Source organism: Saccopteryx bilineata, chromosome 1, assembly GCF_036850765.1.
Source record: "Saccopteryx bilineata isolate mSacBil1 chromosome 1, mSacBil1_pri_phased_curated, whole genome shotgun sequence".
NCBI classification, from domain to species: domain Eukaryota; kingdom Metazoa; phylum Chordata; class Mammalia; order Chiroptera; family Emballonuridae; genus Saccopteryx; species Saccopteryx bilineata.
Genome location: NC_089490.1, coordinates 306,697,861 through 306,725,800, shown reverse-complemented (window position 1 = coordinate 306,725,800; position 27,940 = coordinate 306,697,861). Strand labels below are relative to the sequence as shown.

At 55.8% G+C, this 27,940-nt stretch overlaps 1 protein-coding gene across 5 annotated transcripts; it reads left to right on the top strand.

Moving 5' to 3' along the window:
* Nucleotides 1–47: 47 nt before the first annotated feature.
* On the top strand, nucleotides 48–27,782 carry BCL9L (BCL9 like). Of its 5 annotated transcripts, XM_066246245.1 has the most exons (11): nucleotides 48–1,048; nucleotides 15,110–15,167; nucleotides 16,841–16,942; nucleotides 18,268–18,653; nucleotides 19,363–19,482; nucleotides 22,641–22,845; nucleotides 23,015–23,099; nucleotides 23,201–23,383; nucleotides 23,726–25,499; nucleotides 25,938–26,219; nucleotides 26,597–27,782. In XM_066246245.1, exons 3-11 carry the CDS (start codon nucleotides 16,917–16,919, stop codon nucleotides 27,688–27,690), a joined length of 4,155 nt encoding a protein of 1,384 aa, XP_066102342.1. In that variant the 5' UTR covers nucleotides 48–1,048; nucleotides 15,110–15,167; nucleotides 16,841–16,916; the 3' UTR covers nucleotides 27,691–27,782. The 5 variants fall into 5 exon arrangements, with proteins under 5 accessions (XP_066102342.1, XP_066102324.1, XP_066102330.1 ...); XM_066246227.1 differs by having other exon boundaries at nucleotides 23,201–25,499; XM_066246233.1 differs by having other exon boundaries at nucleotides 15,110–15,198; nucleotides 23,201–25,499.
* Nucleotides 27,783–27,940: the final 158 nt, after the last annotated feature.

Sequence of the window (27,940 nt, the reverse complement as noted above, 5' to 3'; positions counted from 1 at the left end):
GAATAGGGAGGAGAGAAGAGTAGAAGCCGGCTCCCCGCCGCCCCCCGACCAACCCGCTTTCCGGCTAGCCGGTGCGGCGCCTTACCGAGTCAGACCACTGGGAGGCTTGGGGGAGCCGGGTTGGACGAGGAGGGGAGGGAGATGGGGGAGCTCTTATTTTGACAGGGGCCTCTCTAGGCTCTGGTATGAAGGCTGAAGGAGGCAGCCAGAGAGCCCCGATGCTTATTCAGGCTGGGGAGAGGAGCGGATTGGAGGGGAGAGCTAGGCTCCGGCAGCGCAGGGGAGCCCAGGGAGGCGGCGGCGCGCGGCGGAGCCAGTGGCCGGACATGCCCCGGATTCGGGGCCGCTGCACCACCGCCGCCGCCGGGAGCCAGCCGGCCGGACGCCCGGACGCTCGAGTCCCCCCGCGCCGCGCCACCCGGGGGCTGCGACCTGGACCTTCCGCGTCCAACCAACAATAAACGCCCAGACAGCCCCCTCCCCGTCCCGCGTCCGCCGTCCCCGCCAGCCTCGGGGCAAAGTGAAAGGAGGAGGCGAAGCAAGGAAGGAAGGAAAGAGGGAAGGAGGGAGGGAGGGAGGGAGGGAGGAAAGAAAGAAGGAAGGAAGGAAAGGAAGGGAAGGAAGGAAGGAAGGAAGGAAGGAAAGGAGGAAGGAAGGAAGGAAGGAAGGAAGGAAGGAAGGAAGGAAGGAAGGAAGAAAAGAAGGAAGGAAGAAAGGAAGGAAGAGCAGGAGCCTTGAGGTTCGGGGCCGAGACCCTAGCCCCGAACCCAGGGCCGGACTGGTGTGCGTGCCCTGCCGCCGTTGCCCGGCGCCCACGACCATGCTCCGCGATCGGAAGGCAGGAACCTAGGAGCCCAGCGACCCCTAGATACTCTCTCTGAGCTGGGCTAGTATTGGGATCAAGGCGTCCAGGATCAAAAGATCATTTCCTGTCCGCCCCCCTCCGCACCTCCAACTGGCGAGCAGGAAGACCCCAATCCACCCACCGACCCTGACCTGGTCATGGCGTCCAGCTCCGGCCTGGCGTGAGGACCCCGACCCGTGAGAGGTGAGGGGTGGGCTGGGGCTGAGGGCGAAAGTCTTGCCAAACCAGAAGAGGCGCGAGGAGGGAGATCCAATTTAAATGGGGAGGGGGAACACAGTCTGATTGTCTCTTGCCCTCTGGCACGCACCTCCTCGTTGTTTAAGGGGTGGGGACATTTCCAGGGTTAGTGGAGGTTACTCTTGGGCCCCCAATCAGGTAGGCAGCCCCAGAACACAGTGGGTAGGGCTTGGGAGCAGTCGGGGGACCCTGCCACCCTAGCGCAGAGAACAAGGCCGGCCTTGGGCCAGCTGGAGCAGCACCCTGCCCTGGGGGCTTCTGGGAGATGTAGTCCCCCTCCCAGGCTTACCAACCACTTGGGTCCCAGCACCCACCCCAGCACCCCTACGCCTGATGGAAACCTCCAGAAGAAGGTGCATTGGGATTGGGATTGCTGGGGTCACCCTCTGTCCCAATCACTGCCTAAGAGCAGCAGGGGCTGTGACTGGAGGAGTCTCCCCAGCCAAGGATTCTTAGTAGTGTGGGCTTGGCTGGGGGATGGGCTGGGGGATGGGGCGTGGGGCAGTCCCACAGTTCCTTCGAGGTGTCCCTGCACTGGTAAGGGGAAGTGGCTTCAGCCTTGGTCCAAAGGAATGTGGGGGAAGAGAAGAGAGGCTTAGGGCTTCTTGCTTGGCTGAGATGTGTTCCCAGGGCTGCTGGAATTTGGTTTCAGGAGAGACTGAGGTCTACTCTCCCCTTCTCTCTCTTGGGAGCTGAGAAGGAGAGTGTTCCTCAGAGTCTGGGAATCTGGAGGGTGTCTCTCTGAAATAGTAAAGCCAGGATCAGCTTCTGTCTGTCTGTCCAGCTTCCTTCCTTCCGGGTTTTTCTGACACCTCCTCCTCCCTCCTCTTTCTGTCTGTCTGCTGCTTGGGGTGTATGTGTGTCTGTGTCTGGTGGGGAGGCCTCTGCTGCAGGGAGGGAAAGTGTTGCTCTGGGAGAGGTAAGCTGGACATGTGATTGAGCTCTGGGAAAGGGCCTACGTGGGAAAGCTGTCTTCCCACTATCTGCTGTAACCCTACTGATGTCTCTAGGCAGCTTTCCAAATAAGACTTCCTAGGTGGGTGGGCTTCCACTTCCTTTCTTTCTCTTCCTCAGCCTTGCCAGAGAGCAGCCACTCCTTCTGGGCTAGGGCTGTCTTCTCTGGGTCAGGACCATGATTTCATGGCTCCAGGCTAAGAATATGTTCAGGCCTAGTCTTTCTCATGTCAGCTCTGAGGTGCCTGCTGATAGAAGCCTCAGGACTGGGTGAGAATGGCAAGGAAGGTGAGGGGTGAGGGTGGGGGGCTGATGCCAAGAAGGAAGATGCCATCTCCCCTGGGTGATCAGGCTCCTTGGTCTTGATGAAGAACCAGTCCTGGAGGCCAGTCTCTGACTTCTTCCCTCTAGAGGTTCTCTGCTTACCTGTGTTGCTCCTAATTGGTGTGGGGGTTAATGTTGGAGAGGCTTGTGAAGGCTATAATACCTATAATCTTGAATTCAGAGTAACTCTTGTGCTTAGGGTAGCAAGAGATGGATTCTGGAGGTCCATGGGGAGGCTCAAAATGATGCTTTAATTACTGGGGTTGAGGGTCAAAGTGGGAAGAGATTACAGAGTCCTAGAGAAGGATAGGTGGTCCACAGAAATATGGGACTAGCACAACAGTGGTAATGTGGGACCACCTAGTATGAACTTGCTTATTGAATCTTTGTTGGGCAGCCATGACTTTGGGTAGTTCTTACCTCCCAAGTTCTGAGTACCTGGGTTAAGCAGGAGCCCCGGGCTGGGGACTCAATTTCCATGAACAGGCAGGGGTAGCATTCTGGCCAGAGTCCTAGTGGGTGGCAGTGTCAACTCAGCAAGGGATGGAATGCCTGGCACCTGCTTTAGATTAAAGGGGATGCCTGCAGAGAGGGGCGGCCTGCCTGTGGGGGGAGTGACCGGGATGGAGCTCTGTGGAGCCCAGCAGTGGGGTACAGGAAAGGACCAGGGTTGTAAGCAGCAGCAGCTCTAGCAGGAGTGGAGGGAGCCAGCAGTCACCCAGTTTTGCAGCCCCTCTTCCAGGGAATCTAAGATAGGAGCTGGGGTAGGCACCCTCATATTGCCTCTGGCATCACAGGCTGACTCATTCTGTCCCAGTGCCTGGGGACAGTTGGGAGGTGGGGTAGCTGTGGGGAGCCAGGATGTCTGAGTGTCCAGTCTTCCCAGGATCAGAAGGGGCCTGAAAGAAGATGGGGGGCACTTTGGGGTTCTTGTCTTCATGCCATGCCTACTCTTCCTGGGGCTTCCTGGTTGCTAATAGTGTGGTGCTCCAAGAGCCTGGGCACCCAAGGGTGATGGGAAAATAGCATCTCTTCCTTGTGCCAGGAGTGTTGGGCACTGCCCATGTGCTGACCGAGGAGGAGGAGGCAGAGGGGGATGGCAGCGTGGGAAAGTGGGCAGCCGTGGGAGCCAAGTGGGTACAGGCTGGGTGCCTTGGGCGGGGAGCCTCTGCCAGGCCTGCTCTCCCTGGGGTGGGGCTGTTCCAGGGACTGGCTCAACCTGTTGAGTGCCTGGCTGTGCTAGGTTGGCATTTGTGCCCCTGCCTGCTAGCCCTGCCAGCTGCCCACCCTTAGCTATACTATGGGGCTGCTGGGAAAGGAGGCTCTGCTGGTCGAGGGGCCAGCATGGGGCTGGTAGAGACTCAACAGGAGAGAGCTGAGCTTTCCCAGGTCCTGTCCTGTAACCACCAGAACTGGGGCTGGAGCCAGTTGGAGGTCCAAGTAACCAAGTAACTAGGAGCTGAGGGGCCAAGGCAAGGCCATAGGTCTAGAGCTCTTGAGCTGCTGCGTATCACTTGGATGGGTGGCCCTGAAGACAACAGCCTGGAGTTGCCCTGGAATTTCCTCTGCTGGGTGCCAGGACTAGGCCTCCAGATCCCTACCCCAGGACTGGACTGAACTCCCCTCCCTGGGAGAGAACTGCCCACTTTCTTTGGAGGTTGGGGGAAGGGTTGCAATGGCATTCTGCTACCTTGGAGGAGAAGGGTGACTTCCTGGATGTAGGGGTATGTTGCACAGCCTGGGTCTCCCTCCCCAAAACCCTCCCCCCCAACTGGAGAGAATAGAAGCCCTGGGTTCTCAGGTAGCTGTCCCCAACCCTGCCCTGAGTGTGGAAGATCCCTGACCCCTGCAGGCCCTTGCTGTTTCCTACCCCTACCCCCTCTAACACCTTAGCTTTAAGGCCCACCTTGCGGCTCTGCTAGGTGGTGGGTAAGGGGTGCCAAGGTGCCAGTCTGTAGGGAAGAAGGTAGTCACCATGGCCTGTGAGGGGGAGTGGGGGCACAGGCAGGCTTCCCTTTCCTCCTGGTCCTGATCCCCGTCCCTAGGGGAGAGGAAGCCTTCCCAGCCTTCTTTTCCCACAGAGGTCTCCTCATTGCCTCTTTTCCACCCCAGGCCATCCCTGCTTGGCCTGGGACACCTGCTTTTCCTAACTTTGGTGCCTTTTCTAGTACTCTTTCCTCAGGAGCTGGGTCTGTCCAACCCCTCCTCCAAGGGCTGGTTGGTGGCTCTGTGCAGGCCTATCTTCCTCCTCCCCCCCCACCTCCCCCCAGCCTCAACTGGGAATGGCCCTGAATCCAGCCTTTCGAAACCAGGATTGTTTTGAAATCCCTAAGTACTTCTCCACCCCCTCTGACTCCCTCCTCCCCACTAGCCCAGAACTTGGTTCTTTAACCTGACTTCACACTGTGCCTTGCCTGTGTGTGTGTGTGTGTGTGTGTGTGTGTGTGTGTGTGAGAGAGAGAGAGAGAGAGAGAGAGAGAGAGAGAGAGAGAGAGAGAAAGAGAGGGAGGGAGTTTGTGTGCTGGCACATGGCCATGTGTGTACTACTGTCTGTGTGAGTATGTGTCCCAGTGTGGGTGTATCTTCTTTCTGTCGTCAGCAGTTCTGTGTACTGGCCCATGTCTTTTGTTCCTGAGCTCTCCTGGGCCTTCCTTCTCTGAGTCTGAAAGCCTCTGTGGTCTTAGGAAGCCATTCTTGGAGAGTGTAGGATTATTTTTAGGAGGTATCTTGGATGTATGACTTTGGGAGGTGTGTTTGTGCGTTTCTCAGTTGCATATGTCTGGGAGTATCTCTGAGGAGTGTCTCTTATTTTTTAATTTATTGATTTTTGAGAGAGAAGAGAGAAAGAGAGAGGTAGGAACATAGATCTGTTGCTGTATGTGCCCTGACCGGGGATCGAACTGGCAACCCTTATGCTTTGGGACATTATAACCAACCAAGCTATACAGCCAGGGCTGAGGAATATCTTTTTGAAGAGTGTTACGTACATGTGTGCCCACATGCGTGCACTCTGCTTTAGTTCCCTCTTCTCTCCTCCTCCCTGGGAACATGTCTGGGGTGTGTAGTCACATGTCTCTTCGAAGCTGCCTGGGACATGGAGTCCTCTGTCCTTTGATAGGGAGCTTTCCTGGAGTGGGGCCAAGCCTTCTGGCAGTTCTGTGGTCCTTGGAGAGAAAGTGGTATAGTGGGGAGACTTTGAGATAAGGTGTCCTCAGGACTGGGCTCTCTGCTCTGCCCCTTATGGATATCCAGCACCTTGAGGGACCCTAGCATTACCAGTCCACCCTCTTCTTGTCCTGAGGAGACAGTGGTGGATGTTACAGAGAGACTCAGTGCTCTGAAGGAAAGGGTTAGGGAAAGGAAGTTAACCCTTTACCCCTGGGTTTACTTCTTTGAGGACAAGAAACAACCAGCTGCATCAAACTTGGGAGCTTGCTTGCTAATTTAAGGTTCCAAAATTTGATTTCTCTAGCTAGAGGCAGAGAGCAAAATAAGAGTAGACACTCATATTTCTAGCCTCCACAGACAACTGAGGGACCTGAAATCTTAAGAGGGTGATGTGCCACCCCAGAAATGTGAAGTGCTGGGGTGGCGCCAGCTGCCACTGTAGTAGGTCCTGGGAAGTCCTCGGTGTTCACATCTCCTTGCTGCCTTCTGCAGTTAGACAGTGCTCTCTGGGAGGGGAGCTGCCAGGTGTTTTTCCCCCAAAACTAAGGGTAGTGATGATAGCAGAGTTATGTCTGCATGGGATGCAGGCACTGAAATCCCTGGTACTCTCTGTGACTCAGTTTGCCATCCTGGGATCTTGGTCTATAATTGAATGCTTTCCTTTAGAAGCATTTGTGGAAAATTAGTGAGGAAGAAGGGGTTGTGTAGATAGCAACAGGAGGTGGGGGGAGGGTAAGCTGTCTATTTCATGTCCTTACACTGCTGCCCCCTCTCATGGCCTCTGGGCCCAGGATGAAGTGGGAGGAAGGGAGGGCTAGAGGCACAGGTTGGTACAGTGCTCAGTGACCCAGCATGGGGAGGGCCTTGGCAAGGAATTTTCAGTTTATTTCTCAATCTCGGTCTCTGAGACACGCACACACACGTCACTGCAGACACCTTCAGGAGATGAGCCCAGGAAAACCACCCAGGGGTAGGGCAGGGCGGTACCAGATGGAGCCATGTGGAACCAGCCTTGTTCTGGCAGATACCCTGCACTTGCCTTAGAACTGGAAGTTGAGCCCAGTGAAGGTCTCTTCTCCAACTCCCCCATCCTGTGCCTGGGAGCAACACAGCCTAGAGAGGGTTAAGTCTGGTTGGCAGGGACACCCCCTCCCTCCTGCCAGCAAGAGAGAGAGGGAGGGGTGGCTAGCAGCTTGCTCTAGTTGGCCTCTCTCCCAGAATTCTTTGGAAAAGAACTCCCCTTTGACCCCCAGTACAAACAGCCCAGCCACCAGCCTCCCTCCTGCCCGCCTTTGGGAGCTTCACCCAGCCCCCTCCCACTGAAGTAGTGTGCTTGACTCTCCCCCTAGACCCTCCCAGCCAGGCCTGGTCCCCAGGACTTTGCATCTTCAGGGGATAAGGTGTGTAGCCAAGGAGACCACACACCAACATAGGACCCACACCATTCTTTTCTCTGACATAAGATAACCCTGGGGGCGGGCTGGCACCGGAAGTCCGGGGTTCTCATGTCTCCCCATCCCCCCTGCCCTGGGTCCTTAGGCCAGGTTGTGGGAGTTGTCTGTCTGCCCCATCTCTCTTCCTGTGGCTGAACTCTGAGAGAGCTCTAAGGCACCTTCCTGAGCCTCCTCTTTCCTGCTTCTAGGATAGGGAGGGGGAGCAGTGTAGGGGAGCTCTTCTGGCCTGGCTCCCAGCCAATCCACAGAAGTCCTGGAGGGGGCGGGATTGTCTCAGTAGCTCAGGGACTTCCTGGAGCTGCAGACCATGTGTATGTGTATACATGTTTATGTGGCTGTGTATGGCGATAGGACTAGGGTGATGAGAGGAGCAGGGGCAGAGATGGCTGGTCTGGGGCTTTTCACTGAACCCTTTCTCTACAGTGAGCCCCAATCTTAGCCCACAGACATACATTATCCCTGAGGTGACAGATCCTCCTCTGGTGTGTGCTCCTCTCCCCCTTCAGCCTCCTTGCTGCTGTCAGTCTGCCATGGTTCTGGCTTGGCATTTTGTCTGGGGTGCCCTCCTCCTTGCTTTCTGCCCCCCACTTCTTTCATTCTCCTCCCCCAGAGGATTGAAGCTAACAGCCTTGCAACCTGGAACCCAGTAGAGAGTGGGGGGTAGGTTGGCGCAGGAAGGTTAAAGCAGCCACTCCAGGGAGAGAGTCTCAGCCCCCCGGTAACTGGATCCTTCCCTGTCCAGGTGGGATGTCGAAGGACAGCCCGATCACCCTGGAGGCAAGGTCCAGTTTCCTGGCCGTCCCAAGTCTTTCTCCTCCTTGTGCTGGCTTTGGCCTCAGCTGGCTGAGTCAAAGCCAGGGTGGCCACCAGCCACCATAATGTGGTTTCTGCCTTGGCCCCTAGAGACACATGCTCTCTCCCTACTGCCACCCCCCTCCCTCCCTCCCTCCTTCCCTCCCTCCTCCTCTCCTCCTTCCTTACTTAGCAACAACTCCCTGAATTCATAACAAACAGGCCTGTAGGCTCCTGGTCTGCCTAGGGAAAACTGGAGAAAGCTGTGGATCAGGAAGAGGCACTTCTAGACTATCCTCAGGAGGGAGGGGCTTCTAATCCCCCCCCCCCCCCCCGTTCCTGCTGGAGGACATTACCCCCACCCCCCACCCCCACCCCCAGGACTGGGAGCACTGAGAAAAGTAGGGAGCACTGACAGGTGTGGCTGAGCAGGTTTGGGTGCAGGGCTTGGACTCCACCCCACTTGACCTTTGACCCTCACCTGCAGAGTGGGAGGGGAGCAATCTCCTTCTTGCCTTTGGGCCTCTCTCAGCAGGGGTTCTGTGCTGTTGTCATGGTAACTTGCCTTGCTCCCTCATCTGACTCTTAGGGACTAGGATCAGTGAGGACTTGAACGGATTGAAGGTGGGTGGGCTGGTGTAGGCAGCCCAAGAACTTTGCTTTTAGAACACCAGCCAGGCTGGGCACCTGTGTTGAGGGGGTGTGGAGTGGTGTTGTCTCTTTGATCTCTTCCCTGGGCAGGAACTGTGGCCTCTAGCTAGGACCTGGTACACAGCAGGCATGGAGGGAGTGGCATGAGTGAGTGAGATACCCGCTCTTTCATCATAGCACAGAGGGCTGATACCGGGGTGAATTTGTGCTGTGAAATGGTTAAGAGCCGATTGCTGAAGTGTGTCCATTCAAATTCTGACTCTTCTAGCTCTGGACTGTGCATCTTTAAGCAAGTTACTTAACTTTTCCATGCCTTATTTATAAAGTGGGGATAATAAAAGTACTTTTGCATAGAGTTGTTCTGAGGATTAAATTAGATAATGTAGCCTGACCAGGCGGTGGCACAGTGGATAGAGCTGGGATTTGGAAGGATCGAGGTTTGAGACCCCAAGGTCGCCAGCTTGAGCGTGGGCTCATCTGGTTTGAGCAAAAAGCTCACCGGCTTGGACCCAAGGTCGCTGGCTCCAGCAAGGGGTTACTCGGTCTGCTGAAGGCCGCGGTCAAGGCACATATGAGAAAGCAATCAATGAACAACTAAGAAGTCGCAACGCGCAACGAAAAACTAATGATTGATGCTTCTCATCTCTCTCTGTTCCTGTCTGTGCCTGTCTATCTCTGCCTCTGTAAAAAATAAATAAATAAATAAACCAACCTTAAAAAAAATTAGATAATGTATGTGAGGCATTCAGGACAGCTTGATGTTTCAGAGAAAATGCTCAATAGGTGTTAGAGATTGTCATCATTATTATTATTAGTCATAACTTCACTCCTGTTGACCCAGAGGCTTTAGCAGGGGAAGAATGGAGGCAGGTGGGGGAATGTAGGGGGTCGGGAAAAGACAACCTTGCTAGAACTTTAGATTCCTAGCACCTTAGTTGTTCATTGATTGCTTTCTCATATGTGCCTTCACTGGAGGGCTCCAGCTGAGCCAGTGACCCCTTGCTCAAGCCAGTGACCTTTGGGCTCAAGCCAGTGACCATGGGGTCTTGTCTATAATCTCATGCTCAAGCCAGAGACCCCACACTCAAGCTGGTGAGCCTGTGCTTAAGCCAGATGAGCCCACACTCAAGCCAGTGACCTCGGGGTTTTTTGTTTTTTAAATTTATTTATTTATTTATTTATTTATTTATTTTTCTTTACAGAGACAGAGAGAGAGTCAGAGAGAGGGATAGATAGGGACAGATAGACAGGAACGGAGAAAGATGAGAAGCATCAATCATCAGTTTTTTGTTGTGACACCTTAGTTGTTTATTGATTGCTTTCTCATATGTGTCTTGACCGCAGGCCTTCAGCAGACTGAGTAACCCCTTGCTTGAGCCAGTGACCTTGGGTCCAAGCTGGTGAGCTTTTACTCAAACCAGATGAGCCCATGCTCAAGCTGGCGACCTTGTAGTCTCGAACTTGGGTCCTCTGCATCCCGGTCTGACGCTGTATTCATTGCACCACCGCTTGGTCAGGCGACCTCGGGGTTTTGAACCTGGGTCCTCAATGTCCCAGGCTAACACTTATCCACTGTGCCATTGCCTGGTTAGGCCAAATAGCCATGGGCCTGGTGACGGACCTGGGGCACTTAGGACATGTCTTCCTCTCTATCTCCCACTATTTCTCAGGGCTGAGCCCTCTCTCCCCAGGCTTTTGGTTCAAAGCAGCTTTAGTACCCCTCCGACCATCCCATCCTTTGCTGCTTTGTTCTTTCGCCAGAATGAACAAGACATTCAGTCCTAAAACGACTTAAATGGCTGATTCTTCTCCTTCCTGGCTAAGGGGTCTGGGACGTTTTTGGGGAAGGAGAAGATGGCAGCATGGAGCTGTGATACGGATGGCACCTCTTAGGCCTGCCTCGGGGCCCTGGGTTCTCTGGATTCCCTGTAGCCCACCTGGGCACTTTCCCTGAATATTGTGGGGCAGTACTTAGGCCTATAACACATGTAGAAGCCCAGATGGGCATGCTTGACACTTGCTGCACACAGACTGAGAGAGAGGAGGCATCCTGAAGCCCAGAGGAGGGGTGGGGGTTATGTAAGCATCTATGGTGTCCAGAGGACACCCTCAGAATCCTGTCCTAGGATTATAGGTAAGTGTGGGCAGTCTGGAAAAGTCTGCTTTACCCTGTGTGCCCTGGGGCAGGGGAGAATACTGAGTGATGCTAGGTGAGCAGGACTCCTAAAGACCCTGGGATGGGAGCGGGATGGTGGAGGGACTGGGGCTGGGGAATTGTTGGGTAGGGAGCACAGGTGTGGGCAGCCGACAAAGAGGGGAGCTCTGCAGAAAAGTGGTTTAGATATTCTGGGAAATTAGTGTCCAAATTCCTGGAGAAAGTTGGTCAAAATGTGGCAGAAGTGCCTGGGATATACAGGTTCCTGGGTTTGAGGCCTGGGCTTGGCTAGCAGGTAACTTCTCTGGCTTGGTACCAAGAGGAGTGGGCTGGAACCCCTGGCTCTACTCACTGCCTCCTCTGGGACCAGAGGGGGACATCTCCCTTCCATGGGCCCGGGAGTGAGGGCTCAGAGTTGTTCTGGGCCCTGCCTCACTGCGGGGCTAACCATGCCGCCTGTGCCCCAGCCCTGGAGCCTCCTCGTTGGGCAGGCTGGGGCTATTTTTGGGATCAAGCTGGGGCTCTGGGGCTGGTTTCAGATGTTCCAATGTGAACAGGATAAAATGGGAACAGATGGCTGGAGGGTTCCATTCAGTGGGTCCTGCTGGGATCAGGTTATTTTTAGGGTCTTGTTAACCCTTTTGGAGCTTGTCGAGTCACCTTGAGAGGGACAGCCCTCTCTAGTTGAAAAGAGAGTAGGTCTTCTCCTTGGACCCCTAATTTCTAGAACTGCTTTTCTTTTCTTCTCAGGCCCTCCATTATGTAAAGAGGTCCAGAAAGTAGGCTCCAGCTTCCTCCTAGCCCAAACCCTGCAGAAAGATTGCCAAGGGGTCAGGCAGGGAGAGGGGTGCCTGGCGTAGTAGATGCAGGCCTCTGTTGAAGGGAACCCCCCCGTTGCTTGCCTCTTGGAGTTTTGAGACAGAGACTTGAGGCTAAGGAAGTGAAGAACTGTTCTCTGGGGTCACTCTCTGGATCTGAGAGTTTGTCAGTAAACCCAGGGATGCTCAGGGGAGTGCTACCCGAGGGAACAGGCCTCTTCCAGGAGTGTAGAGGACAAGCCAAGTCTTTGTACTCAGTACCATGAACATGATGCCTGTGAGCCCTTGGATATTTCAGGGGACAGATGTCTGGACAATGCTCACCTTTACCAAATGCCCATGTATTTGGGTGCCGTTCAGGGAGTAAAGAAGGGGACATCATGGCCAAAGGTGGCTTGTTGAGGTCAGAATATGTCATAGGCATTCTGTTAAATACTTTTATTTACTAATAGTATTTCATTCAGTGAATTTATCCTTATTTTGCCGGAGAAGAAATTGGGGCTCAAAGGGCCAAAGGGGTGGAGGAGGTCCTGTAGCTCAAAAGGGGTGGGATGTGACTGGCGCCCTGTCAGCTGACTGTAAACCTAGTTCTCATTCTGCTGCATCGCTCACACTGCCTGTCAGTGTCCCAAGCCCTGGACACCTGGCACTGGACCACCTCAGGGAGCAGGTTTACAGAATGAGTGTGGGAAAGGAGGCCTGGGGGCAGGGGACCCAGCCTGTCCCTGCTGTCACAATCCCCTAAGCCTTTCTTGCCTGAGAGTGCCAGGACTGACACCAGCAACCCCATTTGGCCTTCCTGTCTTCCCTTCAGGAAGATCACAGGCATACATCCTGCCTTGTCAGCCCCCACCCCCACCCTGTCCTGTCCTGCATGCCTCTGCTTCCTGGAGGTTCATGGCAGTCTGGACGGCAACTTGGGCAGAGCTTGAGGGCCCTCCAGGTGCTGCTGGTGCCAAGAGTTTGGGCCAGGCAGGCAGGATGAGGGGGCTACAATGCTCTGCCACTGTTAGTACCTGCGGGAGAGAGTGGAGCAGCGGAGGAGGAGGAGTGAGGAGCGGCAGGCAGCCCTGGGTGAGGTCCTGCCTGTGGTATAGGCTGCCTCTGCCAGCAGTCTGCCGACACTCCACTCCTCCCACAATGGCCCCATTGTTCCCAGCTGCCAGGCAGTTTGGAGGAGGTGCCTAGGCCACCTCTAACCCCCACCCCCCAAACAGGGGCCAGATTAACCCCTTGGAGGCTAGAGGCTAGGTGAAGGCCCACAGGTTGCTTCCATGCCCATTCCTCAGAATACAGGCTTGGGAGTTCACTTTTACCCTCCTTTACCCAGCAACAGGGCTCCACCAGAGATTGGGGTCTCCCCCAGGGTAGGGAGTAGAGCACTTAGACCATCTCCCACCCCCAACTTAGTACAAGTGCCAGGGGGCAGGAAGTGCCAATGGGGTGGCAGGCGGAGACCAGATATATTTGGGCTGGAGGGGCTAATTCCAGCCACCACCGCCTGCCCTACTGGCTCCTGAGCTCCTTTCCTTCCTGTGAAACCAGAGCTGGGTTGGGCCTAGCTCAGGATTTCGGTGGATTTAAAGAGGCAGCACCATCCCTGCCAGCTTGGCCTCCTCTCCCCCTCCCCAGGTCGGGTCTGAGGAAGAGAGAGGACTGGAGTGTTTCTTGCTCCTCCCTTGCCCCGGGATAACCCCTGGCCCTTGCCCCTATTGGGGTACCAGGCTTTTGGCACTCCTCTCTCTCCCAGAGCTTTGGGCGGGTGGGGTGGGCGGGGGTGGGCTGTGGTTTCCTGTACGGGCTGTTTGTGCCTGGCCTAGAGTGCCCGCTGCCTGCCTGGGCTTCCTGCCCTGTCTTGGTTCATTGTGGCCCCCCTCTTCCACCCCTCCCTGTTGGGGGAGGGAGCAGTCAGGGATTGGGCAGCAGACTTTGGGGGCACCTCACTGCCAGGGCATGACTGCTTCCTGAAGCCTGGCCACACTGGGACTGGCTCAAGGAGCCAAGTGAGGTGACCTCAGGCTTGTCTAGGCAATGACACTTGTCCCTGCAGCCTCCAAAAGGTACAATGGGCACCAGAATGGGCAGAATACCCTGTAGAAACACCTTGTTCAAAGACTACAGACTAGAAAGGTCTGGGGCCAGGAGTTTCCAAATCCCTGCAGGGCTGGGGTTGCTTGACATTATTACCCTGGGGCTGCAGATGGGGTCGGACTGGAAACTCCCAGGCAAAAATGGTTGACTTAGTTTCATTTGGTAGGATGTGGGGGAAGTGGGGAGACCTGCTAGCTGGGGACCTGGACAAGGGGAAGCCCTTCACCCCCCACTGCTCCAGCTTAGAAGTTCCTACATAGAGGGTCCCAGAGCAATACCTTGTTTCTTGAGCAGATTTCCTGCTGGGCTCTGAGTCCTTGACCTCCCCACCCAGCTGAGTCACCACCTCAGGAAGAGGAAGTGACCTGGGTGGTAGAGAAGAACTTCTAGGGACCAAGGAGTCCTGTTACCCCTGGAAAAGGGGTATAAGGAACTTGTTGTCTTGGGGTTACATGTCGCTGAGCCAGAGGCCAAGGATCCCACCTCTGTGGCTTCCAGCAGGGCCCTGGCCTTTCAGCCATCAGAGGGGTCCTAGCAATCCATTTCTTCTCTAGAAGTATCTGTTCACTGAATTTGCGAGCAAGGACCCTCCAAGCAGTTTTCTCACTGCCTCTTTTGGGTGGTTTTTAGCTAGGCAACGAGACTAGTGGGCTGGCTAGAGAACCAAGAAGAGGCTCCCAAGGTGGAGCAGCTAGAAGTAAGCAGGTTGCCACAGGTATGTGAATGCCCCCGTACCTGTGGCAGTTCTGTGTCGAGCAAGGAACTGGAGGCCCTGGAAATGTATGGAAGCTTTCCTGGTCTCCCACCTGCAGCCAGGGTCAGGCCCTGCTTTCCATCCTCTACCCCCCAAATTACACAGGGAGGGCAAAATATCTCAAGCTCTTTTGTCTCAGCTGACTCTGGGCTTTCACTTAGGAGACTGGCACTGGCCCCTGTTTGTATGCACATGTCTCCACTCCCCACCCTGTCCCCTAAAGAGGGGGCCTCAGCAATGTGTTCCTGAGCCCCATCCCTTTCCTTTCACCCATCTCATGGGCTCCTGGCCTAGTGGTGGGAAGCTCCCTTCACTCATTGTTTATTTAGGTACTGCACCCACCAGGCAGCCCTCCTGCCTTCATCTCTGAGGCATTCCAGGTCTCTTCTGGGACTGTGTGTAAGGAGGAGGGGTCTCTGAAAGCTAGGCAGACTCCTGAGGGGTAAAGGTGATCATGGTGGGGGAGGTGTGAGATGGGAAAGTCCTGACTCATTTGTGCTTGACTCAGCTTGCCCTGCGGCTGGGTGGGAGCAAGGGGGTGGGAAGAGAGGGTGGAGCCTTGGCCTACTTCGGACACTGGAGAAAACGAATTTTCTAACAGCCCCTTCCCAAATTATGACAGTTCCCAACATTTAAAGCTGTAAACATAGGAGGTAGTGGTAGCTTTTGTCCTGTTTCTGCCCCCCAAAGGGGGCTTGGCCCAGTAGCTGGCATGGGGAAAGCCCACCTATCTGGTTTAGGCTCAGATGAACAGTCACGACTCAGAGTGGGGACACTATAGTGTTGGGAAGCACCACAGGAACGGGGCCTTAGTGTTGCCACTTATTTGTCATTTCCTTTTCCTAGACCCCAGTTTCTTCATGGTGAAATGGGGATGGTAAAGCCACCTACCTCCCTATAGGTGGTAAGTAGTGAGGATCAGCAAGGTGGTGAAGGTGAGAGCCTGAGACCCATGTCAGCCACAGGCCTGCTCCTTAGCCCGGTGCTGCCTCCTTCCTTCCCTGCCTCTGCTTTAACCTGAGCTGCTACAGGCGATGGGCGGGCAGCAGGCTGCTTCCTGGCGGGTTCTGGACTTTGAAACTTTCCCCTGAGGAACCAACCTTCCCAGAGACAGACATGGCGCCCTTACAGCCAGTGTACACTGGGGTTGTTAGGGTCTCACAGGGTCACAGGTGGGGCCCTCTCTCGCTGAGCTCTAAGCTCAACCTACAGCAGCAGAGCAGGGAACAGTGGTTACTGCGCACAGGTGTCCAGCCAGGCCTGTCACCTGTACAGAGATCCAGGCCCAAGACTCCTTTCCTTTCCTTTCCTCTCCTCCTCTAACCTCCCCTCCCTTCTCTTTCCCTCTCCTCCCCACCGCTTGCCAGGATCGCCCGAGGGGGGGCAGGGCAGGGGGCGATAGGGTGAGACTTCAGTTTGTGTAAGTCTGTTTGTTGGTCATGTATCTATGGCCCTGTGTGTGTGTGTTTCTCTGTGACTACCAGGCTCAACTTTCTATGGCTCTCCTGTGGCAGGCCTCAGTCTTTTCATCTATTCAATGTGTAGGCGCTAGCGCTGCTCTCCGCCCGCGGGCAGCCCGGGTGTCCGAGGGCCCCAGGCTGTTTCCGTGGCTCCTCCTGGGCCACCGCCTCCTGCGTCCTACAGCACACCTCTGCGAGGGGCTGGCGTGGGCGCGCCTCTGGCTTCCTGGGCTCCGTGCGTGTCATTGTCTCCCGGTCCACGTGTGAGCTGTTGAGTGTGTGTGAGTCAGAGTTCGGGTGCTGGTGGCGCTCCGAGCCCCTGCCGCGGCGCCCTGCCCTTGGCCAGGGCCTTGTCTGTATCCATGCTCTCGGCTCCTGCGGTCCAGAGGGTGCTGCAGTCCTGTCCGCCTCCTGCTCCATCGCCTGTTTGCTCGCTGGCTCTCTTGCTCGCTCTTCCTCTCTGCTCCGGCTCTGCCGAGGGGGTGGGGTGGGGTGCAGGGGCGGTGGGGGGGGGGGGAGGGGAGGCTCCTGCATTCTTGCGGTTGGGGAGGAATCTGAGCCAGCGTTACTGGTCTCCAGAAGAGCTCAGCTGCAGCCCCGGGGCCCCGCCAGGCCTCCTGCTGCCCGCCTGGGCCTGCTGGAATGGGCACGGGCTAGGCCCTGAGCAGGGGGCGGAGCAGCGCCCCCATTCCTGGCTCACCCAACCAGAGGCACCCGGGGCAGGGTGCTGCGCTGGGAACTGGCCGTGAGGGGTTCCCCACCCAGGGTGAGGGGCGTGCCTGGGAGAGTCCCCCAGGGTGTCAGAAAAGACCTCGGGACCACCACGAGTGGGCACTGTTGCAACCTATCTTTTTAGTGCATTCTGTCTCAGCGGCCCTTGGGCCTTGCTAGAGACTGGTTGCTAGAGACTGCAAGCTCCCTGCGGGTCAAGAGTGGGAGGGTTGCGATAGGACTGGCCTCTAGGATTGAGACCTCACCTAGTAGTTGTTCCTTTCCATCCCCAGCCTACCCTATCAAGTTCCCTAGTCTCAGGGCTGTTGGGTCCTCCCTTCTCCCTTCCCCTTCTTACACCCCCTCCCCAAGTCACAAGTTTTCTCTTTGGGGCTTGTTGCTGCAGTCCGTGCTCCAGTACCGAGTTACCTGGTGGGCCCTGGGCACGCACAGGGGCCGTAGCCCCACTGTGTGTGGGAGCCATGAGGATCCTGGCTAACAAGACAAGGTGTGTGGGTGTCATGGAGGGTGGGATGTGTGTGTGGAGTGTGGGGAAGGGAAGGGGCCAGTCGTGATGGGGCTGAGCTGTACTGGCTTAGAGAGTGTCTCCCTGGGCACCTAGCTTCCAGGCCATCCGTGTGCTCAAGGGAGCTCAGAATGGGAAGGCCTGCCCTGAGGCAGGAGCCCACAGCCTTAGTGCCTGGGCCCAGGGGCCAGAGGGGAGTGACAACCAGCTATGCCTCTGTTTAGTCCCTTCCAACCTTTTCCTTTTAAAAACAGTTTTAGTAGAATCCCCACCCCCCACCCCACTGTTGGGTCCAGTAGCACCCTCTGGCCTCAGTCTAGCTGGGAGGGAGGGGCAGTGCCCAGTAGAGGCCTGCAGACAGGGCCAGGCGGCAGCAGCAGGACAGCAGAGCTGAAATAAATCTGAGCTGGTGTGGAATGAGGGGGGATAAATATCCTCTCCCAGTGATGTGATCTTTCCAGCGGCTATTAATAGGTCTCCGGGGAGGGGGAGGTGGTGGGGGGAGCCAGCTGGATCTTAAAGGGCCCACAGCTTAGGCTGCAGAAATCCTTGGCTGTTAGCTGCACTCCAGCCTGCTCCACATACCACTCCCCTTCCCCTTTCTTCCTGCTCCTGCCCGGCCACCATCCCTCTTCAGGCTTTCCCCCTCCTGCTCTGGGGAGCTGTCTGGACCAGTGGGTACCACTCTGCGGTGCTTTTCCCCACTTCCCTAGGGCAATGGGATTGGGTACCACTCCTGGGTGATTTTCACGACTTGGCCAGAGGAATGGGACTAGGGCATTAGCAGTGACCCTCAGGTCCTGTGCTCCTTTCCTGCTAGTGTTAGGACACATGGAAGTTGAAGTTTGGGACTTGGAAGGAATCTGAAGACAGGGAAAAAAAAAAAGAAAAAAAAATATAGAGAGCGAGCAAGAGCGCTTGTTGGTCAGATGCTAGTGTGTGTGTGTGTGTGTGTGTGTGTGAGTGTGAGTGTCTGTGTGTGTATGGCCGGTGGGGCCACAGAGGCTTGCAGCCTGATGGAGGCTGTGGGTGTGGGTGGATTCCGCCAAGGAAAGGCTCTGGTTTTCATTTGAAGTGTGGGGCAGAGGGTGGAGGGGGTTGTCCCATCTTCACTCTCCAGGGTGAATGGCATTAGCCCTTGTCTGAAAAGCAATGGAAGGAGGTAGGGAATAGGCTGGTAGTCTTAAAATGCCATTCAGCTCTCACTCCCCCTACCATTAAGTAAGGCAGGTGGGGACAATTAAAATCCAGGCATACCAAAGCTCCTATCAAGATTAACTTTTCATGTCTCTCTCACCTTCTCCCAGGTTACCCCACCCCAGGAGGAGAGAAGCTCCAGGGAGCCCGCCACTGTCCCCTCGCGGCCACTGCCCCCCTGCCCCATCCAAGCCAATGCACCCAGAAAATAAGTTGACCAATCATGGCAAGACAGGGAATGGTGGGGCCCAATCTCAGCACCAGAATGTGAACCAAGGACCCACCTGCAACTTGGGCTCGAAGGGTGTGGGGGCGGGAAACCATGGGGCCAAGGCCAATCAGATCTCACCTAGCAACTCAAGTTTGAAGAACGCCCAGGCAGGGGTACCACCTTTTAGCTCACTCAAAGGCAAAGTGAAGAGAGAACGAAGTGTGTCTGTGGACTCCGGAGAGCAGCGAGAGGCTGGGACTCCATCCCTGGATTCAGAGGCCAAAGGTACCCCATTTCCTGACCCCCGAGAGTCCAGTGTGATACACAAGTCCAAGGCCCAAACTTGCTGGGAGACTGTTTTTCTGTCCCCCTTGCCTAATCCTTATACCCTGCTTCTCTCCAGTATTTTTGCAGGGGCATCTTTCTTTTACCCCCGTAACAAACTATAGAAATGATCCCTGAAAGTATAGTCTTCTTTTACCCCCGTTATACCCACCAACCTGGTTGTTTCCTCAGGATTGCTTTGGCTAGGGTAGATATTTGTCATCCTTAGGTGCCACTCATGGTGGGGCCACACAGAGCGATGGGGTTTCTGGTCAGTCTTCGTCCTCTCCAGAAACCCTGTAGGGGAGGAGGGAGGTGCTCTGGGGTGAGGAGCAGATCTACACATCCCAGGAACCTCCTGGTATCTGGGTCGGTGGGAGCTGCTGAGCAGCCACTGGCTTGGAAGAGGAGCAGCGGCTTCCTCCCTCCCCCCCAGCCCTAATTAGAACCAGTTGTGCTTGGTGCTGGGTGGGGGAGGGGAGACAGGCAGTGGGGCTGTAGAGAGAAATCAAAAACAAATGGTGGTGTGGTGGGGGCCAAGGGCTGGCTAAGTGCCCACCGTAGCCTGGGCATTGCCCTGGGATATCTGGGAGAATGGGCCTGGGTGTGGAAGGACAGGGCCTTTGGGCACTTACTCTGACCTCTACCTGTCTCTGTTCTACCTGGGCAGAGGTGGCACCCCGGAGCAAGCGGCGCTGTGTGCTGGAGCGTAAGCAGCCATACAGTGGGGACGAATGGTGCTCAGGACCAGACAGCGAGGAGGATGACAAGCCCGTTGGGGCCACCCACAGTGAGTACCCATCATGCCAGGGTGCTGTGGCCCATAGTGCCCCTGAGAACGGCTGCCCTAAGGGAGCCTTCCACTGTTCACCTAGGGCTTTAGAGGGCTGGGCCAAGGGCAAGGAGCCAGGTTCCTTCTAATTCCACCTCTCAGACTTTGTTGCTCCTTGCAGTGTGACCGCTCTGCCCCTGCCTTCCAGGTGTTCAATGGCCCCTTCTTCCTAAGGACCAAAGATGGGGTGAGGTGAACCTCAGGTGGCTTCTGGCAATGCCCCTTATACCTCCTTCCATGAATTCCTGGTCTATGCTGCCATCTACTGGTCTGTGGAGGGAGGGCAGCAAGAGTCAGGCATCTCTTGGAGTGGACAGTTAGTTGGCTCTGTTGTACAAAGCCTTGCTAAGCCTGGGTGTGAGCTGACACTGACTGTGTGGCACAATCTTCTAACCTCTGACTGACTCCTGGCAAGTGCCCAGAGCACATCATCAGGACAAAGTGTGGGCATGGGTGGATGCCCACTCCTCTCATTGTTTTATTGATCAGCATGTATTGTATTTGGGCCTGGCACAAGTGATGGGGGAAGAACCAGACACACAACCCTGCCCTTGGGATGCCCTTACAAATTTATCTGTTTTTCTTTGGTGGAGGGTGGGTGGTGAAACAGGTTAATATATAAGAAACTAGCCAGAAAATGTCCAATTGCAGACTTGTTGAAGGCAGGGACTTAGAAGGAAGGAAAAAAACTATTCTGGCTACCTTACTACTTTGTGGTATTCAGTCCTTATACCAGCCCTGTGAGGTAGGTGTTACTATGATGCCTATTGCAGAGGAGGAGATAGACAGCAGATGTTTGTGGAAGGAGTAGGCCGTGTCTGTGCAGGTGGTACATGAATCAAATACTGCATGAAGCCTTTGCTGCCAGCTGGGACGTTAAAGGTCACCTGGTCCCAGGTCTCCCCAAAAGGACTGACTGGCAGTTCATGAACCCCTGGCTGAACCCTTCACTGACAGATGGGGGTGATCACTGCCTACAAGGACAGGCACTGCCCCCCACCATTCACTTTAATGACATTAGACTGTACCTTTGTAGAAACATTGGAAGACATAGGGAAATACAAAAAAGATATTGCTGACACCCCATACTCAATGCCAAGGCAACCGCTATTACTACAATGTGTCTGTAAAGTCATGGTGCACTTTTGACTGGTCACAGGAAAGCAACAAAAGACGATAGAAATGTGAAATCTGCACCAAATAAAAGGAAAACTCTCCCAGTTTCATACCTATTCAGTGCAGTTCAATGTGGGCTCACGCACAGATTTTTTTAGGGCTCCTTAGGTAGCTACCCATATAGCCTGTACAGACTCGTCACTGATGGCCTACCAGAACGGGGTTTCTCCACCAAACTGCCAGTTTCCTTCAACTGCTCATCCCACCGAGTAATGTTATTCCCATGTGGTGGCGCTTCGTTATAAACGCGCCGACATTCACGTTGCACTTTGGTCACGGATTCGAATTTAGCGAGACACAGAACACACTGAACTTTCCTCTGTACCATTCACATCTCGACTGGCATGACCGTGGGCTGCTCCGCTGTATACACGATGTTACGGCATCATCTGCACATGCGCACATGCTGCCACATCATCCTACAGAAACTGGGAGGGTTTTCCTTTTATTTGGTGCAGATTTCACATTTCTATTGTCTTTTGTTGCTTTTCTGTGACCGGTCAAAAGTGCACCATGACTTTATGGACACACTGTATTTCACTTGTACTGTTATTAGATTCTCAAAGAGTTCTTAATGGTGGAGCAGTATAGTACAGAGGTTAATAGCAGACTCTTTCATCAGACAACCTTAGTTTATATCCCAGATTTTCATTAATTATTTGTATAAATTGGGGAAAGGGCCTCAGTTTCTTCATTTATAAAAATAATATGTACCTCATAGGGTTGGTATGAGGAAGAAGTGAGTTGATTCATGTACTAGACTTAGACTGGTATTAACTTTCATCATTGTACTAGAAAGTTCCTATTGCAGTAAAGCCTGCCTTCCTCCCCATCACTTGTACCCAGGAGTCCTAGTTCTGTGTGCTGAGGATGCACCTTCTCCCCCGCCCCTTCCGCTGGGTGGCCTTTCATAAATTGCAGCTGGCTCTTAAGTTACTTTCGCCCTAAACTCTTGGTTCTATGTAAAGTTGGAGAGACAGGGTCAAGAGCAAGATCTCTATGAGTTAGGACTGTCAGAGAAAATTTATCTGAAGAGAGGAACTTAATACTGGGCCTGTGGGAAGATCGATGCTGCCCTGACTCAGGGAGGCAAGTTCAGGCAATTTGCCTTATATGATCTGGGAGTGCTGTCACTTCCCATCTGTGGACCATGCACTTGAACTTCTTTTTCTTGGCATGGGGACGGGTCCACCCACTCACCTAGATCCATTAATGACCAAGTGTAGGTATTTTTCTAGGCTGGGAGTTTGAGTCAAGTTTGTGACGGTGGAACAAAGCTTTTTGGTAACGAGGGTGGCCAGTCTACCCTGGGAGTGAGCCCACTATGTCAGCCTTTTCTAGCCCTCTCTGTTTTCCCAATGATTTTTTTAGTTTGTGACTTCTGAACTTGTTACATTAGATTTCTTTGACCAGCTCCCTAGGCAGGGCAGGAGTTAGTGTTTCCATTTTATAGATAAAAGAATTGAGGCTCAGAGGGACAAGTCACACAGTCAGCCAGTAGTGGGGCTAGTATGGAAACTCATTCGTTGTTGGGAGCCATCAATTTGTACAGCCTCTTTGCTTTCTCCCCTCCCTGGGCCAGAGTGAACATATACACAGGCGGGCTGCAGTGTGAGGGGCAGAGCAGGTCTAAGGGCAGGCTTTGCACACTGTGGGGAATTACATTTCTAATTATCCATCAGAATGCAAGCCTGTGGGAGCCTGTTCATAAGGGTCACACTTTCCCTCTCCTTCTGCTCTACCCGGTCCCCATAATTTCCATCCTGGCCAAAGACTGGTCTAGGGCAAGTCAGTGTGAAAACCAGGCTAGTGAAAACCCCAGAAGAGCTGAAAAGCAGTGAACCTCTGTCCCTGGGCACCTCTGGGATGGAGTGATTGGGGCACCAGCTGGTTCTTTCTAAACCTGGGCTGCTGACCCTCTTTCCTTTAACCTCCTACAGATTGTAATGTAGCAGACCCAGCCATGGCGGCCCCACAGCTGGGTCCTGGCCAAGCCACCCAACTTCCCCTCAGTGAGAGCAATGCACCAGGCCCCCCTCATGGGCCCCCTCCAGGCCTTCGGTCCGATGCCCCCGGTAGCGGGGGTATCCCTGGAAAACCTCCCTCACAGTTTGTGTATGTCTTCACCACCCACCTGGCTAACACGTAAGTGCTTCAGGGCAGGCTAAGCTTGCTCTCTTTACCCAGCAGCACCCCCAATCCTGGGGTTCTGAGTGAGCACCTTCAGGGGGTCAGGTTTGGGTTGGGTTGGGTGAAGGTGAGGGCTCCCTCCTGCCTTCCTCTCTTGAGTTATTTGTGCCTGACTCCTGTACAGGGCTGCAGAGGCGGTGCTGCAGGGCAGGGCTGACTCTATTCTTGCCTACCACCAGCAGAACGTACCCCGGGCCAAGCTGGACCAGGTGAGTGTGGGGCCTGGTTCGGGTATGGTGCCTCTATTAACAGCCAGATTGGCTGGGGCATCCCCTTTCCTGTCTCATGCTCTGCCTTTGTCCTCTGGCAGGCCCCCAAAGTGCTGTCCACCCCGGAACCTCTACCCCTGAGCACACCATCAGCAGGCACACCACAGTCCCAGGCACCTCCACTGCCGCCACCACCGCCACCACCAGCCCCTGGCAGTGCTCCCCCTGCTCTGTCTTCTGAGGGACCTCCTGAGGACACCAGCCAGGACCTGACGCCCAACTCAGTAGGAGCTGCCAGCACGGGCGGTGGGACTGGGGGTACTCACCCTAATACCCCTATAGCTGCTACAAACAACAACCCGCTGCCTCCTGGAGGAGACCCCAGCAGTGCCCCTGGCCCTGCCCTACTAGGAGAGGCTGCCCCCACAGGAAATGGGCAGCGGAGCCTGGTGGGCTCAGAGGGCTTGTCCAAGGAGCAGCTGGAGCACCGGGAGCGTTCCCTCCAGACTCTTCGAGACATTGAGCGGCTGTTGCTCCGCAGTGGGGAGACTGAGCCTTTCCTCAAGGGGCCCCCGGGAGGAGCAGGTGAGGGGGGACCACCAGCACAAGTCCCTCCTGCCCCCCAGCAGGCACCCACGGCCCCTCCCAGTGGGCTGAAGAAGTATGAGGAGCCCTTGCAGTCCATGATTTCACAGACACAGAGCCTAGGGGGTCCCCCGCTGGAGCACGAAGTGCCTGGGCACCCCCCAGGCGGGGATATGGGGCAGCAGATGAACATGATGATGCAGAGGCTGGGCCAGGACAGCCTGACACCGGAGCAGGTGGCCTGGCGCAAGCTGCAGGAAGAGTACTATGAAGAGAAACGGCGGAAGGAGGAGCAGATTGGACTGCATGGTGGCCGCCCTTTGCAAGACATGATGGGCATGGGGGCCATGCTGGTGAGGGGGCCGCCGCCTCCCTACCACAGCAAGCCTGGGGACCAGTGGCCAGCTGGGATGGGTGCACAGCTGCGGGCGCCCATGGATGTTCAAGATCCCATGCAGCTCCGAGGTGGACCTCCCTTCCCTGGCCCCCGTTTCTCAGGCAACCAGATGCAACGGGTGCCTGGGTTTGGGGGCATGCAGGGCCTGCCCATGGAGGTGCCTATGAATGCCATGCAGCGGCCTGTGAGGCCGGGTATGGGCTGGACTGAAGACTTACCCCCCATGGGGGGGGCCGGCAGTTTTTCCCAGAACCCTGTGCCCTACCCAGGTGGGCAGAGTGAAACAGAACGATTCATGACCCCTCGGGTTCGCGAGGAGCTGCTGCGGCACCAGCTGCTGGAGAAGCGGTCCCTGGGCATGCAGCGCCCCCTGAGCATGGCCAGCGGTGGTGGCATGGGGCAGGGTGTGGAGATGGAGCGGATGATGCAGGCGCACCGGCAGATGGAACCAGCCATGTTCCCTGGGCAGATGGCTGGTGGTGAGGGTCTGGCAGGCACTCCCATGGGCATGGAGTTTGGTGGAGGCCGGGGCCTTCTGAGCCCCCCCATGGGACAGTCTGGGCTGAGGGAGGTGGACCCACCCTTGGGGCCAGGCAACCTCAACATGAACATGAATGTGAACATGAACATGAACATGAACCTGAATGTGCAGATGACCCCGCAACAGCAGATGTTGATGTCGCAGAAGATGCGGGGCCCTGGGGACATTATGGGGCCTCAGGGCCTCAGTCCTGAGGACATGGCGCGAGTGCGGGCTCAGAACAGCGGTGGTATGGTGGGCGGCCCACAGAAGATGCTGATGTCCTCGCAATTTCCCAACCAGGGCCAGCAGGGTTTCTCTGGGGGCCAGGGACCCTACCAAGCCCTGCCACAGGACATGGGCAATACCCAAGATATGTTTAGCCCTGACCAGAACTCAATGCCCATGGGCAATGTGGGGACCACCCGGCTTAGCCACATGCCTCTGCCCCCTGCATCCAATCCTCCTCCAGTGTCTGTGCATTCAGCCTCAAACCGGGGGCTGGGCAGACGGCCTTCAGACCTCACCATCAGTATTAATCAGATGGGTTCGCCAGGCATGGGGCATCTGAAGTCGCCCACACTTAGCCAGGTGCACTCACCCCTGGTCACTTCACCCACTGCCAACCTGAAGTCACCCCAGACTCCCTCACAGATGGTGCCCTTGCCTTCCACCAATCCACCAGGACCTCTCAAGTCACCCCAGGTCCTCAGCTCCTCTCTCAGTGTCCGTTCGCCCACTGGCTCTCCCAGCAGGCTCAAGTCTCCCTCTATGGCGGTGCCTTCTCCAGGCTGGGTTGCCTCACCCAAGACAGCCATGCCCAGCCCTGGGGTCCCCCAGAACAAGCAGCCGCCTCTCAACATGAACTCTTCCACAACCCTGGGCAACATGGAACAGGGTGAGTCAGCTGTGCTGGGTGAGTGGGCCCTGGACTCCGACACTGGGAATCTTCCAGACGGTGTGTTCGTGCGGGACGGGAATGAGTTAAGGGTCTGTACAGATGTAGATACTCTGCCTGAGGGGCAGATGTTAGCAATTGGGTGTGGGCATTCACAGGAGCAGATGTTCATCTCCCAGGCATTTTGAGGGAGTCAGATTTGGTATCTCCCCATTGCCTAGGGCCCTAAAGCTGTAGGAACTGCTTGGAGAAGGGTAGATTGTAGTGGTTATAGTAGGGGTAGGGGGTTTATGCAGTGAGACATCTGAATAGATGTGTGCTTGTAGGCATCAGGTGGAGATTTGGGAACTGACCTCTTCCAAACCCTCAGTGTGAACAGCCAGACTCATTTCCCCTCCCCAGTCACCCCCTGCTCTTTCTGTCTCCCTGCTTCTGTAGGTGCCCTACCGCCTAGCGGTCCCCGGAGCAGCTCCTCGGCGCCTCCCGCCAACCCTCCCAGCGGCCTCATGAACCCCAGCCTACCATTCACTTCCTCCCCAGATCCCACACCTTCCCAGAACCCTCTGTCTTTGATGATGTCCCAGATGTCCAAGTATGCCATGCCCAGCTCCACCCCGCTCTACCACAATGCCATCAAGACCATCGCCACCTCAGACGACGAGCTGCTGCCCGACCGACCCCTGCTACCCCCGCCACCACCACCACAGGGCTCCGGGCCAGGTGGGAGGACAGGAAGGGGGCCACAGGGAAAGGAGCTGATGTGGGCACTGACGGTGGGGAGAGTGGGCACGGCCAGCAGTCACCCCTGTGGTCATGCTGGCTTTTATGTACTTCCAGAGGGCCCTGGGAATGGGGGTGCGATGTCCCAGGACACAGTTGCCACTTGCATAGTCCTTTAGTGAAACCAAGCCCAGGGCACTCGAGTATCCAGTGATGTGTCCATGGCATATTAGGCCAGAACCTGGGTTTCTGGACCTCTAAACTAAATACCTCAAGTCCCTTTCCTTGCAGCCAGGGTAGGCCAATGGTGAAAGTCTTCTTTCCTGGCATTAGCTGGGTGAACACACTTTCTCATCCCCTTTTTTCTTTCCCCACAGGGATCAGCAATAACCAGTCCAACCAGATGCACCTGAACTCAGCTGCTGCCCAAAGCCCCATGGGCATGAACCTGCCAGGCCAGCAGCCCCTGTCCCATGAGCCCCCACCGACCATGTTGTCCTCCCCAACCCCTCTGGGTTCCAACATTCCACTGCACCCCAATGCTCAGGGGACCGGGGGACCCCCTCAAAACTCAATGATGATGGCTTCAGGGGGCCCAGACTCCCTGAATGCCCCCTGTGGCCCTGTGCCCAGCTCCTCCCAGATGATGCCCTTCCCCCCTCGGCTGCAGCAGCCCCATGGTGCCATGGCCCCCAGTGGCGGTGGGGGTGGGGGGCCTGGCCTACAGCAGCACTACCCTTCAGGCATGCCGCTGCCCCCAGAGGACCTGCCCAGCCAGCCACCTGGCCCCATACCTCCCCAGCAGCACCTGATGGGCAAAGGAATGACTGGACGTATGGGTGACGCGTACCCACCAGGCATGCTCCCTGGGGTGGCATCAGTGCTGAACGACCCCGAGCTGAGTGAGGTGATCCGGCCCACCCCAACGGGGATCCCTGAGTTCGACTTGTCGAGGATCATCCCCTCTGAGAAGCCAAGCAGCACCCTCCAGTACTTTCCCAAGAGTGAGAACCAGCCCCCCAAGGCCCAGCCCCCCAGTCTGCATCTCATGAACCTGCAGAACATGATGGCGGAGCAAACCCCTTCACGGCCCCCCAATCTTCCAGGCCAGCAGGGCATCCAGCGGGGGCTCAACATGTCTATGTGCCACCCCGGACAGATGTCCTTGCTGGGCAGGACAGGTGTGCCCCCACAGCAAGGCATGGTGCCTCATGGCCTGCACCAGGGGGTCATGTCCCCTCCACAAGGCCTCATGACCCAGCAGAATTTCATGCTGATGAAGCAGCGGGGTGTGGGGGGTGAGGTCTACAGCCAGCCCCCCCACATGCTCTCCCCACAGGGCTCCCTCATGGGCCCTCCACCCCAGCAGAACCTCATGGTGTCCCACCCCTTGCGGCAGCGCAGTATGTCTCTGGACAGCCAGATGGGCTACCTCCCTGCACCAGGCAGCATGGCCAACCTGCCCTTCTAGCACTCCCTGTTCAGGGCTGGGGCTGGGGCAATATTGCAAATACGATAACCTGAAAAAAGCATCTTCCCCTCCAGTGTTGGGATGACCTGGGGTCAAGGGGTGGGGTGGAGGGGGTGGGAGGGGCTTGTGTGGGGAACAGAATTTGTGGCAACCAGATGTGCGGCAGCTTAGTGGGAATGGCAGAGTGGGGTGGGGGGTTGGGTAGGGGTGTCTTCCATTTCAGCCATCAGACTGCCCCGCCACCACTCCC